The 15,553-nt window shown below is 50.8% G+C and overlaps 1 protein-coding gene across 2 annotated transcripts; it reads left to right on the forward strand.

Annotated features, from left to right (window-relative positions):
- The first annotated feature begins 8,868 nt into the window (after positions 1 to 8,868).
- Rabggta (Rab geranylgeranyltransferase subunit alpha) lies at positions 8,869 to 15,412 on the forward strand. 2 transcript variants are annotated; one of them, XM_057786841.1, is made up of 17 exons: positions 8,869 to 8,927; positions 9,193 to 9,250; positions 9,376 to 9,486; positions 9,801 to 9,925; positions 10,098 to 10,285; positions 10,526 to 10,729; positions 11,194 to 11,277; positions 11,364 to 11,446; positions 11,535 to 11,636; positions 11,742 to 11,847; positions 11,922 to 11,973; positions 12,107 to 12,195; positions 12,311 to 12,399; positions 12,492 to 12,608; positions 13,481 to 13,594; positions 13,851 to 13,938; positions 14,515 to 15,412. In XM_057786841.1, the coding sequence occupies exons 2-17, from the start codon at positions 9,248 to 9,250 to the stop codon at positions 14,661 to 14,663; spliced, it is 1,704 nt and encodes a 567-aa protein (XP_057642824.1). In that variant the 5' UTR covers positions 8,869 to 8,927; positions 9,193 to 9,247; the 3' UTR covers positions 14,664 to 15,412. The 2 variants fall into 2 exon arrangements, with proteins under 2 accessions (XP_057642824.1, XP_057642825.1); XM_057786842.1 differs by lacking the exon at positions 8,869 to 8,927 and adding an exon at positions 8,940 to 9,046.
- Positions 15,413 to 15,553: the final 141 nt, after the last annotated feature.

Consider the following 15,553-nt stretch of genomic DNA (forward strand, 5'->3'; position numbering starts at 1 on the left):
TGAGCTAGAGTTACAGGCAGTTGTGAACCACCCAACCTGGGTGCTCGGAACTGAACCAAGGTCCTCTGGAAGAATAGCAAGTGCTCTTAACCACTGAACTAGCTTTCCATTCTGTCCCAAGACCCCCAGTGCTCTGTGGAGTTACAGAGCCTAGCTAGCTATGTTTCAGTCCAGGGTTTGATTTCCTCAGGTATTTATGATGCTTTGAAATTACCTGCTGTATACATTTCCTTCCACAAGCTCTGTTTCCCCAACTAGAATGTAGATCTATGAGCAAAGGAATCTTTTTTTTTTTTTTTTTTTTTTTTTTTTTTTTTTTTTTTTAAGCATACAATGTACTGCTGGCAAGGAAGGCACCAGGTCTCATTATATTACAGATGGTTGTTAGCCACCATGTGGTTGCTGGGAATTGAACTCGGGACCTCTGGAAGAGCGGCCAGTGTTCTTACCCTCTGAGCCATCTCTCCAGTCCCCGAGCGAAGGAATCTTATCTGTCTTGGATCACTTTGTGGAATTGTGCTAGTAACCAGTCATCGTGGCTGATGAATGACTAGCTGAACTATGTTTACCGAGTAACTGCTATGGTAAAGGGACCCTGGTGGTTGAAAGGAAATGCAGGCAGCTGAATCTCTTTGACTAGAAGCGGAAGCAGGGTGCTGCACCCCACATGAAGTAGAAAGTAGTCACAACACCATAGGACCTGCTGCCGAGAGGCACAGAGAAGGTGTGCAAGCAAGGCCCAAGGCCAGCCCACCTCTGGGCTCTCTCCTTCCAAGAAGTCTACTTTACTCCTAGGCAGTGCTGTCCCCAACTTTGTGCACACCCAGCACCACACACGTCTGCTCATGTGATTATTTCCATCATCCAGAAGGTTCAACTGGACAGCCATATGATCAGAAAGTCCATATGATCAGAAGGTCCATATGATCAGAAGGTCCATATGATCAGATGTAGAAGAAGCTGCGGGCTGCGTTCCCTCCCGGCTCCCGGCCGCCTGGCTAGCTTATGCCCCGAAATAACAACACATAAACTGTATTCTTTTAAACACTGTTTGGCCCATTAGTTCTAGCCTCTTACTGGCTAATTCTCACATCTTGCTTAACCCATTTCTAATAATCTGTGTAGCACCACGAGGTGGTGGCTTACCAGGGAGGATCTTAACCTGAGTCCATCTTGGAGAGGAGAGTTATAGCATCTGCCTGATTCAGCTTTCTTTCTCCCAGAATTCTGTTCTGTCTTTCCCACCTACCTATTCTTCTGTCCTATCAAAGGGCCAAGGCAGTTTCTTTATTAACCAATGAAAGTAACACATAGACACATGACCCTCCTCCATTAATCAGAAGGAAAGGGATCCATTTGTCTCATGGTCATATTCCCTGGGCAAGCAAGTCCAGCACAGAGACACTCGGTTACTACTGCACAAAGAATGATGGGACAGGGAAGAGTAAGCACTTATCCTCTGAGCTCACCTGCCAGTCAAAGCATCTCACACTTTCCCAAGCACCTATAACCTCTCATCCTGTCCTTGGCCCATAGCTCACCTGGCACAGAACTTCTGGGGTCTGCCCTAAAGTAAACTCAATAGTGCCACCCTGAAGCTGTTCAATGGCTTTGCCAGGCTACCAGGTAGGTAGCTGGCATCTTGGCCATATTCCTAACCCTACCAGTGCAATTTAAAGTCACCAGTTTCACCAACCATGATGCAGTGCCTAGCTCCCATTCCACAGGCTCGGGTTCTGGCTCCAGGAGATTTTGGAGCTTTTCAGTCTTATTTCCTGGTTGTTTTCCTTGATCTCTTCCTCAAAGACATCAGCCTGAGTCAGCACCTACCACTTCCTAGGTGAAATAGGATTCTCTGCCACAGGGACTTTCCCTGATTTTGTATTTGAGGCCCTGCCCTTGGGCTGTGCCCTTCCACTCACTGGCCAGCCCATTCCCTCTCCTTCCCTAGCCAGGAAGTATGCGGTGTCCACAGAGTAATACCATTGGCCATCAGGAGACCTCACCAGGCTGACTCAGAAGGAACTGGGTGTCAGGAAGCTAGAGAGAACCCATGTACTCAAGGAACCTCCAGACTCTGATGGAATGAGGAGAGTAAGGTCATTCTTGAGCTCTGAGTCACTTGTTCCCCTTGTCCACCTCAGTGATAAGAATTTTGGAAAGTTTAGGAGAGGCAAACACTTGCCCTCGAATTTCTCCCCCCCCCACGTGTGTGTGTGTGTGTGTGTTTGTTTTTCCAGATAGTATTTCTCTGTGTAGTCCTGACGGTCCTGAAACTTGCTCTGTAGTCCATGCTAGCCTCGAACTCAAGAGATCTGCTTGCCTCTGTCTCCCAAGTGGTGGAATTTAAGGTGTATGCCACCACCACTGTCCATGCCAGACTCTATTACCTTTTTTCAAAGTGGTTGAGTAGCAGGTGCTTTATGACCTCATGTAACAGTGCATTTACCGGTGTTCACTGAGGCCCCTTCCACCTTTGGCCAGCTCCGATGACTAGAAAGCCCTTCATAAGGAGTCTGTGTACTCACTGGTCTTTGTTCTTTTTGCTCAAGAGATACCGGATTGAGCTGGAAAGATGGCTCAGCAGTTTAGAAAGCAAGTTCCTCTTGCGGAGGACCAGAATTCAGTCCCAGCATCCACTTCAGGCAGCTCACAGCTACTTGGAACTCCAGTAGATCCAACACACCTCTGGCATTCAACAGAGAGAGAGAGAGAGAGAGAGAGAGAGAGAGAGAGAGAGAGAGAGAGAGAGAAAGAGAGAGGAGTGAGGAGAGAAGGAAGGAGGGAGGAAAGGATGGGGGGGGTCAGTATAGCTTCTATTCCAGGATTTTGAAGACTATTATTTTCTGCCTCCTGAGTCTTGTCTTCCAGTTCAGGCCCCTTGTGCTTCTCCACGCCATCCTCATGTTTCCCTCCTGACTTCAGTGCATCTCTGCGTCTCTTTAAAGGGACCACTGGAACCTGTGCTTCTGCTAAGCAATGCACAGCGTCTACTCTTACCCTCTGAGCCAGCCAGAATCCCCTCTCTCACGCTGTTGTCATTCCACCTCCCACGGTTCTTCTTATGCAGACTGCTACTTGATGACCAAAGAACCTGATTTTGAAATTATTCAGTCTATAAAATCCATCCTAACAAACTGGCCATCCCATGACCCATTATTTATCCATCATTGAAAAAAAATGCCACCATGAAAGGCCCGCCACAAAGCTGACAAAAACGCTAGTTACCACTACCCAGGGCCTGATACCCCATCAGCTGTAGCTATATTTACTACCTATGATGCCATTTTGAGGTTAATGTATGCTGGTAATGTTTCGAATGGCTACAAAAACGCTGAAATTCAGAAACCTGACTCTGACCCTAGCCCCCACCTCGAGCACATGGAGTGTGCGACTTTCTTCACTGAGTATCTCTGGGTTGCTGGGGACTCATTGGGCCCTCCTGCTTTGACATCTTGTTCAGGAGAGGTCAGGGTTAGAAAGAAAGAATCCCGAAGCTGGTGGCAGGGGAGTTAGTATCTTCAAGGTCACAGAGGATACCAACAGGGCACTTCTTCCCCAGTACCTTGCAACTGCTCTAGCTCTTCCCTCGCAGCTACAGGTGGCCTACTCAGACCTTCCCCTTTCCTTTCCTCTCCTATGACTTGGTCTGAGCTTCACACTTCCCAGAGCTTAATTTCTTCTCAAGTCCCCAGGTGCCACCTGAAACAAATTTCTAAGTACCCATCACTTGAGATCCTCTGAGAGCTATATCAGGCCAGGATCCCCCTTCTTGCCCCTTCCCCCACTGGGTAGGAAGCGACTCTCCAGCATGCCCACCTCAGCTTCCCAGAAACCTGCAACACATCCTTGGGACTTCCTCCCACATTTCCTGCTCTCGTCTGCTTAGTAGAGTGCAATATGGAGAGAATGTGAGGGAGGGGAGCCTTCTGGAATCTGACAGCCTGGACACCAGGCTCACTCCCTGAGCAGAGTCCATCTTCTGGCCACACAGGATCTACAGTGCCCAGTTATGACTGTGGCCATGAATAATGGCTCTGGGAACACAGGCCATTCTTTCTCTTTCCAGTATTCATTTCGCTCTGCTTCCCCACTGAGGCTGCTCCGTCCATTACTCCCAGCCCTGCCCTAACCATGACTCTATCAAAGCCTGTTTGTGGGTTCCCTCATCTTCCCTCTCCCTGAATGGCGCATTCCCTGCCACCGTGTAATTACCATGTGCACATGCCCAACACCCACGCTGTCCTCCTCTGCTCTGGCCTCTCAGCCTCTCTCCAGACAGCTGTTTGTTGCTGCCTCAGGACATCCCCAAGAGAGCAGAAGTGGCCCTTTCCCTTCTCACATCACCTTCCCTCCTTCTCCCTGCCACATTCCAAAAGCTCTGTGGAAACCACACATCATCATCATCATCATCATCATCATCATCATCATCATCGTTATAGGGTTTTTGAGACAGGGTTTCTCTTTGTAGCCCTGGCCATCCTGGACCAGGCTTTGGCCTTAAACTCAGAGATCTGCCTGTGTCTGCCTCCCAAATGCTGGAATTAAAGACATGCACCATCACCACCCAGTGGCGACAGAAACCACAAAAACATTTTGTATAAACAATATACAAATTTGTTTGTTTGTTTGTTTGTTTTTCGAGACAGGACTTCTCTGTATATCTCCAGCTGTCCTGGAACTCACTTTGTAGACCAGGCTGGCCTCAAACTCAAAGAGATCCGCCTGTCTCTGCCTCCCTGAGTGCTGGGATTAAAGGCGTGTGCCACCACCGCCTGGCTAGAAACTACAAATTCTTAAGTTTCTCTTTTATAATCTGCTGATCTACTGAGTCATTGTTGGAGTAGTTAGACCCCATCTGCTCCCAATCCTGCTTGTTTTTCCTCAGAAGCAGCTACCCTTCCCCATTCTCAGAGAACACCTGTTACCATCTCAGCATCTTGATTGGGTTTGTCGGGGAAATTAAAAATAATAATGCTATTATTGCCGGGTGGTGGTGGCGCACGCCTTTAATCCCAGCACTTGGGAGGCAGAGGCAGGTGGATCTCTGTGAGTTCGAGACCAGCCTGGTCTACAAGAGCTAGTTCCAGGACAGGTTCCAAAAACCACAGAGGAAACCCTGTCTCGAAAAATCAAAGAACCTCAAAACAAAACAAAACAAAGACAGAAAATAACAAATCAATTCCTCAACCGCATTCCTCACAGTCTAGCTTGGGACTGCTGTACTGTATCATGCAGACAGGAAATATTTTTCATGGTCTAGAAAGTTAAAGTAGAGGGTGTGGGGGTTCATCCTACTCTTTGTTTAGTAATCAACAAGGCTCTAGGATCTCCAGTGCAAAAAAGAAAAAGGGAGTGGGGGGAGGGGAGACTGAGGCTAGGGAGATGACTCAATAGGTAAAATGTTTGCTATACAAGTGTGAAAACCTGGGCTGGAGAGAGCAGTTAAAAGCACTGGCTGACCTTCCAAAGGTCCTGAGTTCAATTCCCAGCAACCACATGGTGGCTCACAACCATCTGTAATGAGATCTAACGCCCTCTTCTGGCCTGCAGGCAGAACACTGTAACATTATAAACAACAAACAAATCTTTTTTTAAAAAAAGCGTGAAAACCTGAGTTCAGACCTCCAGCACCCACATAAAAGCCTAGATGCATCTTAACCTCAGCAGTAGGGAGTGGGGGGGGGTGGGGGAGAGTGACAGGGAGATCCCAGGGACAGTTAGCTGAAACTGGCAAGCTCCTGGTTTAGTGAGCTCCCCCCTTTCTTTTCCTGAGACAGGGTCCCACTATGTAGCTTTGGCTGGCCTGGAACTCACTATGCAAAGCAGGCCTCAAACTCACAAATATCCACCTGCCTCTGCTTCCCGAGTGCTGGGATTAAAGGTGTGCATCACCTTTGCCCTGCCACAGAGAGCTCTATTATTACAACCTCCAAGAAGGTAGATTTTTGGGGGGAGTCTAGTGCTAGTCCCTGGAGCCTAGGACTCTGTGACAGCCTAGCACTGATGCTAAAGATCAGGTGACCGAGAACACACACCCTGTCTCATGTGGTGGAGGACCCCAGCTTCAATACCTGCCTCTTCCTTACTCCGCCTACCTCTGGAGCACGGCTGCCAGTCCAGCTTTGACTGTGGCTCATTGTCCCTTCCTTCCTTCCGAACCATATTTGGTCTCCGACGGCTCAGGGTCCTGGACGACCTGTGTGCTCAGCTGCTCCCCACCACACCCCCTTGCTCACTCTGTGATATGGATGACACCTACTCTTGTCCTCGGAGCTCTAAGCACGCAGACTCGTCTCTACTGGCACACACCACTGTTTTCACAATGAGCAGATATCAGAGCACAGCCCTCAAACAGCTGCCTGCGTCCCACTACCTCACAGAGAAGGCCAAATATAACTCATGACAGCTCCTCTTGCCATTAAGTGGTGTGTCATCAATTCTATTGTCCTTATCTGTGAGGGCACCTGGTTTTCAGCTTCTCTCTGCCAGCCAGCTTAGTCTGTTTGGTTTCCTCACCCCCATCTTCATGTCACACATGTCTGAAATGCCCTTCCTGCCTTCTCTTTCCAAAACACAGGCCCCACCTTTTCGAATGCAGATGTCTTTCCCAAGACTCACTTCCTCTCAGCCCTGCCTGACTCAGCTTTGCCAGTTTCAAGATCGCTAATTATTAAATAGTCTTTCATGCTTACCTCAAACTTCACCACCCCCTCCTCTCCTCCCTTAGTGACTATGATGTAACACTGTGTTTGGCAAACCTTCACCAGTTGCCATCGGTGTTCCTGGTATCTGGTTGAATGGCTGAGCACTTTTAAGATCCGGAAGTAGCAAAACAAACAGCAACAGCAAAAAAAATGGATGATGAGGTGACTTAGACTAGACCAGAATCACATCGAGTCTTATCTACCTACTTACTACGTGGGTGGCCCTCAGCCAGCTATTAATCTTCTTGGACATCAGTTTCATGTATGTTTGTCGGGGAAATTAAAAATAATAACACTATTATTATTTATTCAATACAGTCATTATTCAAAGAACCTCACATGGTTTATTTAATCTTAATGTCAACTCAAGCATCTAGATAAAATGCTTCTTCTGTAACTGGGTTTTTTGAGACTATGTGGCAGAAATTAGCCTGGAACTCCTTTTCCAACCCAGGCTGGCCTCAAACTTGAGATTCTTTCTCTCCTCACAAGTACCAAGGTTACAGGAGTTCTCCAAGATGTCCAGCCTTTTTATTTTCTTTCATTTTGAAACAGCATCTTACTACATAGCACAGGCTGGCTTCAAACTCAGGACCTTCCTGACTCAACCTCCCAAGTGCTGAGATTACAGGCGTGAGCCACCATATTAGGATGTATCGTATTTTTAATCTCTCTGCTTCTGCCTCTGCGTGTGTGTGTGTGTGTGTTCACATGCCTCTCATATATACAGAGCTCCTATCACAATGCCAGGAGCAATGATAACTTAAGTACGTTTTCTTTCCCCACTGGGACTACGGTACACAAGACTAGGAAAAACATCTCTTTTCCTCTAAAGTATGTTATTGGACCTAGAAAAAGACTGAGTACATAGTGGGTATTTTAAGTACATTTCCAGGGCACAAAACATGAATTGATAGCTTGGTGGCCCACACCTTTAATCCCAGCACTCGGGAGGCAGAGGCAGGCAATCTCTGTGAGTTCGAGGCCAGCCTGGTCTACAAGAGCTAGTTCCAGGTCAGCTAGGGCTGTTTCACAGAGAAACTCTGCCTCAAAAAACAAAACAAAACAGATGAATTGATAGTAGAGGGGACATGGCTGGGATGAAGACCATTTCAACCACTTTAGTTGCGACCAGAATGGAGAGGATATTAAGGGGTAAACTAAAAAGCAGGGGGAGAATTGTGCCATGGTACAACATGAAAAGAAAGCCAGCATTCAGGAGAGATAGGCAAGATTGTATCTTTTGCTTTTATAGTTTAAAATATCTCTAGGACATACAGGTTATACTGAACTTTTTTTTTAAATTAGAAATCTCACAATTACCTAAACTGGCCTTAGACTCTATAGATTCTAGAGTTTAAGTGGTTCTCAGCCTGTAGGTCACAAACCCTTTGGAGGTCGCACGTTAACTATTCTGCATATCAGATATTTATATTACGATTCATAACAGTATAAAAATTAGTTATGTGAGCCGGGCGGTGGTGGCGCACGCCTTTAATCCCAGCACTCGGGAGGCAGAGGCAGAGAGGCAGGCGGATCTCTGGGAGTTCGAGGCCAGCCTGGTCTACAAGAGCTAGTTCCGGGACAGGCTCCAAAACCACAGAGAAACCCTGTCTCGAAAAACCAAAAAAAAAAGTTAGTTATGTGCTAGCAATGAAATAATTTATGGTTGGGAATCACCACATGGAAAACTGTATTAAAGTGTTAGGAAGGTTGAGACCCTCCTGCATCGACCTCCTAAGAAGCTGACATTACCAGTACCACCACTGCCCCTGGATTTTTCCAATGGGCTTTTGAATATGTCAACGCATACGTATACGGATAAATAATTATCATTATCATTAAGCTTGTGAATATCTGGGCTAGAGATTCGGGCACCATCACCTTCCCGATAGTCGCCATTAATGTGGATGAAATTAATAGAACAGGAAGGAACCTGAGAATTTTTTAACAGCCAGAATTGGCTGGTGTCAGGCTGTTGGGGAAACTTCTTCAACTAGGTTGCAGTTTAAGTCGCTAACAGGAAGAGCCTTTCCTTGTCACTCACACATTCGCTCACACACTCCTGAGTGCTAACAGAACTTGCTGACAGGCACGCAACTCCCTCTCCGAGCCTGCAGGGGGCGCAGCGCCTCCTCACACTGCCCGGAGCCCCTCTAGCCAGGCAGGGTCTCGGTGGCGGCGCCGGGCTGCACGTCCCGACACCTCTTCCCGGAGCAGGTGGGTTCGCCCGTGGGGGAGGGGGCGCTAGAATCCGCGGGACGGGCGAGCGGGCACTGCTCTCTCCGGGCGCGGTCTGTGCCTCGGCTCGGCCTCGGCCTCCCGGGGCTCCGGCTGTGGTGAGCGCCTCCTCCCGACCTCTCACGAGCCGGAGGACCTCTTTACACCCTGGGATCCTTCGCTCAGGCCCGCTGGCAGCTTCCGGGAACCACCTGGAGGCGGGGCTGTGGGGGCGGGGTTCCGTGATTGACATCTTTCTCCACAGATTGAACGGGCTACCTCTGGACCCCTCCCCTGTCCCCCAACGTTGAGCCGACACCATGGTGAGACCCCTGAGTCCAGCCCCTTGCCCCTGCATGCCCACGCCCTCACCCCGCGTGGCTGTCTCTTGGGCCTCTGCAAACCTGCCCTTGCTATCTGCATTCTTACCCCCTCCCCATCCCCGTAGCATGGGCGCCTGAAGGTGAAGACGTCCGAAGAGCAGGCAGAAGCTAAAAGGCTAGAACGGGAGCAGAAGCTGAAGCTCTACCAGTCAGCCACACAAGCTGTCTTCCAGAAGGTGGGGGCCCTCAGAGGTAGCCCCCAACCTCCAAGTAAAACACAGAGGCCAAAAGCTTGACCCTAGAGTCTGAATTCTGTCTGTTGTTGCTGTGTTGTTGCCTTGGGCGAGTCATTTCAGCTGTAAAATGGAGCTAATAATTGTACATGCTGCATAAGGCTTAAAGATTAAATGAGAAAATCCCTGTGAGGCTGCATAAGGATTTGCACAGTACCTGTTGCACAGTGCCACTCTTGGGTGGTTCCGAGTTTATAATATTTAGCCTGGAGCTGGGAAAATACTGTGGTCGCTGACCCTGTAACCTGTCTCCTTAGCGGCAGGCTGGTGAGCTGGACGAGTCAGTGCTAGAACTGACAAGCCAGATTCTGGGAGCCAACCCTGATTTTGCCACCCTCTGGAACTGTCGCCGAGAAGTGCTCCAGCAGCTAGAAACCCAGAAGTATGTAGTGGTTCAAGTCCCTGCCCTGGTCCTGCCTGGGTGCAGAACTGGAGGAGGAATGGGGAAAACAGGGGCATAGAGATAGGATGGTGGGGGACCAGGTACAGGATGGGAAGGAAAAGATGCAGCTGGGTGTTGAAAGGCTCTAGCCTCCTTTTCTCTTGTGGTGCAGGTCCCCTGAGGAGTTGGATGCTCTTGTGAAAGCAGAGCTAGGCTTCCTAGAGAGCTGTCTGCGCGTGAACCCCAAGTCCTATGGCACCTGGCACCACCGCTGCTGGCTTCTAAGCCGCCTGCCTGAGCCCAACTGGGCCCGAGAGCTGGAACTGTGTGCTCGCTTCCTTGAAGTTGATGAGCGGAACTGTAAGGGTTCACAGCCCTGTCCCCACATCCTCACGGGCCCTACATCCTGATACTGGGTCTTCACTAAGGCCCAGAGTGGGGAGGGATGTGCAGGACCCAGCACCAAAGCCCACTATGGTAGTGGATTAGTGGATGGCGGAGCCTGTGTGGTTGGCTCGCTGAGGGAATGCTGGGGCTCTCAGTGGGGCAGCTCCCCTCTGTCCTGCTCCTGAGATAGGTTCTCCCCCTCAACACCCCTAGTTCATTGCTGGGACTATCGGCGGTTTGTCGCTGCGCAGGCTGCTGTAGCGCCTGCAGAGGAGCTAGCCTTCACTGATAGCCTCATCACCCGGAACTTCTCCAACTACTCCTCCTGGCACTACCGCTCCTGCCTCTTGCCCCAGCTGCACCCCCAGCCAGACTCGGGCCCACAGGGACGCCTCCCTGAAAACGTACTGCTGAAAGGTAAGTGGGCCTAGGGGGTCGCCTAAGACCATTGGAAAACACAGATCCTCACACTGCCATTCATAACAGTAGCAGAATTACAGTAATGAAGTAGCTATGGAAATAGTTTTATGGTTGTTGGGGGGGAGCAATGTATTAAAGGGTCACAGCCTCAGGAAGGGTGAGAACCAACCACTGGCCTAGGGGATCCTGGTAAGGATTCTGCTGCTCCACCCCAGTCCTGGTGTCTGTCCAACCCTGTTCTGAGCCTGCCTTACTGAGCTTCTTCCTGGTCTTTGGGGTGTGCATACCGCTCAGTTCCTGGCTTCAGGGAGCTCAGGTATCCGATGGTAAAAATAACACCGACACTTGTGATGCCTGTGTAAGGCCGGGTACAAGTGGAGCGTGGGGATGGAGAGCTGTTGGGATGGCGCTAGGATCCTATGCGCATGCTCACAAACCTCACGCCTCCTTGGCCCCCACAGAGCTGGAGTTGGTGCAAAATGCCTTCTTTACTGACCCCAACGATCAGAGTGCCTGGTTCTATCACCGCTGGCTCCTCGGTCGGGGTAAGCTCTGGGGAGAGGGTAGGGTGTTTGAGCCTAAGAAGGAAAGGAAGAAGATTTAAGATGAACCAGGCTGTCTCTCTCCCCAGCGGAGCCGCAGGACGTTCTGCGCTGCCTGCACGTGAGCCGGGATGAGGCCTGTCTGTCGGTCTGCTTTTCTCGTCCTCTAATAGTGAGTCAAGTGGCTTTACTAAAAGCATCACAGGACTCTGAGGCTGAGGCTGTTAACGCTAACGAGTCTCTCTTTGTCTCCTGAGCAGGTGGGCTCCAGGATGGGGACTTTGCTACTCATGGTTGATGAGGCGCCTCTGAGTGTGGAGTGGAGGACTCCAGATGGCAGGAACCGGGCCAGCCATGTCTGGGTATCCCAGAATTGGTGGGGCAGAAATGAGGGCTTGGGACAGAGCTAGGGTGGGACAGTCAGAAGGGCAGTGAGGCGGCACATTTCCTTGACCCGATGCTCCTAGCTGTGTGACCTGCCCGCCGCCTCTCTCAATGACCAGCTGCCCCAGCACACGTTCCGTGTCATCTGGACAGCAAGTGATGCCCAGAAGGAGTGTGTGCTCTTTAAAGGTGAGGCTGCCTACAGCTCCACGTGGTTCCTCGGCCTTCTCGCTCCTCTCCTCACGCTGTCCCCTTTCCCTTAGGCCGCCAGGAGTGCTGGTGCCGGGACTCAGCCACTGATGAGCAGCTATTCAGGTGATGAAGGAGCCGTGGCCAGAGAGGGGCTCTAGACACCAGGGAGCTGGGACAGGAGGCCTGGGCCTGGGGGAGGGGTGGCTCAGACCTGAGAACTGTGGGCTGCACACCCCCCTAACCTGCCCACTCTCAGGTGTGAGCTGTCGGTGGAAAAGTCCACAGTGCTGCAGTCTGAGCTTGAATCCTGTAAGGAGCTGCAGGAGCTGGAGCCTGAAAATAAATGTGAGGATGTCCCCAGAGCCAGCTCCCAAGAGCCACGCCGAGAAAACCTGCCCAGGGAACGTCCTTGAGGATGGGGTCTCAAGAGACTGTAAAGATTCCTATGCCCTCTCCCCAGGGTGCCTGCTGACCATCATCCTGCTGATGCGGGCCCTGGACCCCCTCCTCTATGAGAAAGAGACGCTGCAATACTTCCACACCCTCAAAGCAAGTTAGGCCTGGGGGAACGGGCCAGGGAAGGCCAGGTGGGCAAGTAGAAGACAGCTGCCCCACCTAGCTATCTGCTTCGTCCCCACCAGGCTGTGGACCCAATGAGAGCAGCGTACTTGGATGACCTGCGCAGCAAGTTCCTGCTGGAGAACAGCGTCCTCAGGATGGAGTATGCTGAGGTGCGCGTGCTCCACCTGGCTCACAAGGTATGCGCTCAGCAGGGTCCTTCTCCAGGCCTCTGCCGGCTGTTGTCACCATGCCGCACCTCTGCCTTGATCGCGGTGCCTTCCTAGACATTTCCACCCCACCAGGCTTAACCCTTTTGGCCTACTCCTTTGCTAGGTCTTGCTTTTTTTTTTTTTTAATTTTTATCTTTCAGTCAGTCAGTTTAGCATCCTATATGTTCCCTGGTTCTGAATCCTGAGTCATCAAAGCTGTACTAGGGATATAGCTCATTGGTAGATCACTTGCCCAATGTATAGAACGCCCTGGGTTCGATTCCTACTACTGAAAAACAGCGTAAGAAGGCCCTTCACTACCATGCTGTGCCTCCCCGTGCTTCTCACCCTGGATCAGGGCCCCCAAGTCTGGAACCAGAACAGTTTGTAGTGATTTTCTGTTTCTCATCCTTCCTAGTCATGTGTGTCTGCAACAGGGTTTCTCTCTGTAGCCCTGGCTGACCTCAAACTCACTGGCCGCTATCCTCCTGCCTCTGCCTCCTGAGTCTGGGATTAAAGGCATGCGCACCACTGCCAGACATCTTAACAGATCAGTTTGTGCCTCCTCACTGCAGCCCCCTCAGGCCCGCCGCTCCCTTTCCTGTGTGCTGGAGGACATGCCGCTGTTTTCTGTCCCTTCCACACTTGGGGTTCCTCTCCCTGTCCACCCCCACTAGCCATCCCACCGTAACCGTTTGTCTGTCCCTGACATGGCCTATGCTCGTATGCATTGCTCTGTGTGCTTCTTACGTTCTGCTGGGCTCTAGCAAGAGTCTTCCGAGGTCCATGTGGAACACAGAGCAGGTGGCTAAAGATCTCCTAGCTCTTGCTGAGTTTTCCACCCCTTCCCCCACTCCTAGGATCTGACAGTGCTCTGCCACCTGGAGCAGCTGCTCTTGGTCACTCATCTCGACCTGTCACATAATCGTCTCCGAGCCCTGCCCCCAGCCCTAGGTGCTCTGCGCTGTCTTGAGGTAAATGGTCATCCTCCCTTGCTGTCTGGGGTGGCCCTTTTCCTCTTTTTACACTCAGGAGATTGCCTGTGTCACAGCAATGTCCAGGACCTTGTGGCTCCTGAAGGTAACTTCTTTCCCAGCCTACTCTACCGCCCAGTCTGGCCCTTTGAGCTTTTTAACATACCTAAGCTGGTCACTCTGGGCTCCTCCATGGCTTGTACCCGTCTCAGGCTGCCTGTTTGACCTTGTGTCTCCCCAATTCCCTGCTCCTCAGGTGCTGCAGGCCAGTGATAATGCCCTAGAGTCCTTGGACGGTGTGGCTAACCTTCCCCGGCTGCAGGAGCTGTTACTATGCAATAACCGTATCCTTCTGTCGGGTTTGCAGACAGCTCATAGGGTGAGGAGCAGGCCACAGAGAGACAAACCGCAGACACAGACAGGGTCATCTCAAGGCAGGGCAGGAAACAGGGCTTGGGCAGGGTAAACCTAGGGGAGATGATAGCCTGGTGCTGTCTGGGGCTGTTATTAGCTTTTACTCTGGAGATCTGTGAAGTGTAACTTCCTTAAGCCAGGGTGCAGAGATAGGCAACCTGTAAGATTCTTAGGAACCACACAGTAGTCTAGATATCAGGACGTTCCAAATTTTTTAAAAATCATGAACTCTGATTCCTCTTGAAAATGGGAGGATAGAGCCCCTCTGACCCAGAAGCCCCTTGTGGATAGTAAGTGCCACTCACCAGCCTTCCACACCTGACGATCCCACAACCCCTTCCCTAGCCAGACATTTCCAGCCTCTGCTAAGAGCTTTTATTCTCCAGGGACATGGATAAGAGACCATCCAACGTGCTTCCAAGCAGCAGCGTTTAGTTTTGGGGTGTCAGTAGCAGACATCGGGGTGGGTTAGAACTACTGAGCTTTCCTTGACTCTCCTGCCCAAGGCCTCCATCAGTCTGCAACTCTCCAGCCTCTTGCCTCTTGCCCCAGGCTAGTCCTCCTCGACCTGCAGGGCAACTCACTGTGCCAAGAACAGGGCATCTCGGAGCGTTTGGCTGAAATGCTGCCTTCCGTCAGCAGTATCCTCACCTAGGAGGCCCTGCCCTCGCCCTTACCCTTTAACTTATTGGGACTGAATAAAGAATGGAGAGGCCCCCTAGGCTGCCAGGCTACCATTACTGCCGCCATTAGGCCACTGCCTCTGTTACCACCACCGTGCATTTTGAGAAAAGGGCCTTGGGGTGTGGGTCTCCTCTGCAGTAATATTCTCGGCTTTGCTCTCAGCTGTTGTGGAGGGCCAGAACCTCATGTTTACAGCTGAAGTCAGGACCAGAACTGGATTTGAGTCCAGCTCCAGGTTTGGGGCTGCCATTGGGACCAAACTTGAGGCTAGGATAGGAGTTGGGATCAGGTTCTGGCTTGGGCTGAGCTTCAGAACAGCTGACTCTAGCTGGAAGAGATCGTGAAAACTCCCGTGACCCCTGCGGCTTTCAGACTCTGCCCCAACTCTCACTTTATTCACAACTGAGGAGACTCGCTCGGGGCCTCAGTTTCTGGAAGACTGCATCAAGGCACCTTGCTCCACCCTATTGAAACAACCTTGGTCCCTGTGAATTACATTCTATGGTTGAAAGGTCCTTGGGAATGCCCGATCCCATTAGATCCTCATACACTCTCGGGGATGCGAGATTAGAACGTTCGAATTGATGAAGAAACTGCTATGACTCCCCAATGCCGCCGAGCTGCGTGCTGAAGCTGGATACTAAACACCTTGCGTTAGTGACTTAGCTTCTTTTCCTATTTCTGTATTAATACGAAATGATTAAACAGAGCTCTGCCTGGCCCTGAGGTATTAAGATGGGAGTCTGCTCCTGAGGTGCACCCACACCGCTCTGCACTGTGTTCAAGCTTTGAAAGCTACAGGGTGCAAGGCCTCCAGGGAGTGGCTCAGGGGTTAGGGCACTGAGTCAAACTTGGCTTATC

The sequence above is a fragment of the Chionomys nivalis genome, chromosome 12 (genome assembly GCF_950005125.1).
Source record: "Chionomys nivalis chromosome 12, mChiNiv1.1, whole genome shotgun sequence".
NCBI classification, from domain to species: Eukaryota; Metazoa; Chordata; class Mammalia; order Rodentia; family Cricetidae; genus Chionomys; species Chionomys nivalis.

Excerpts from the sequence above, each read along its gene's own strand:
- Rabggta (XM_057786841.1), top strand. Across the intron at positions 11,278-11,363 it reads CCGCTGGCTCCTCGGTCGGG|CGGAGCCGCAGGACGTTCTG; the intron begins GTAAGCTCTGGG and ends CTCTCTCCCCAG. Across the intron at positions 11,974-12,106 it reads ACTGATGAGCAGCTATTCAG|GTGTGAGCTGTCGGTGGAAA; the intron begins GTGATGAAGGAG and ends GCCCACTCTCAG.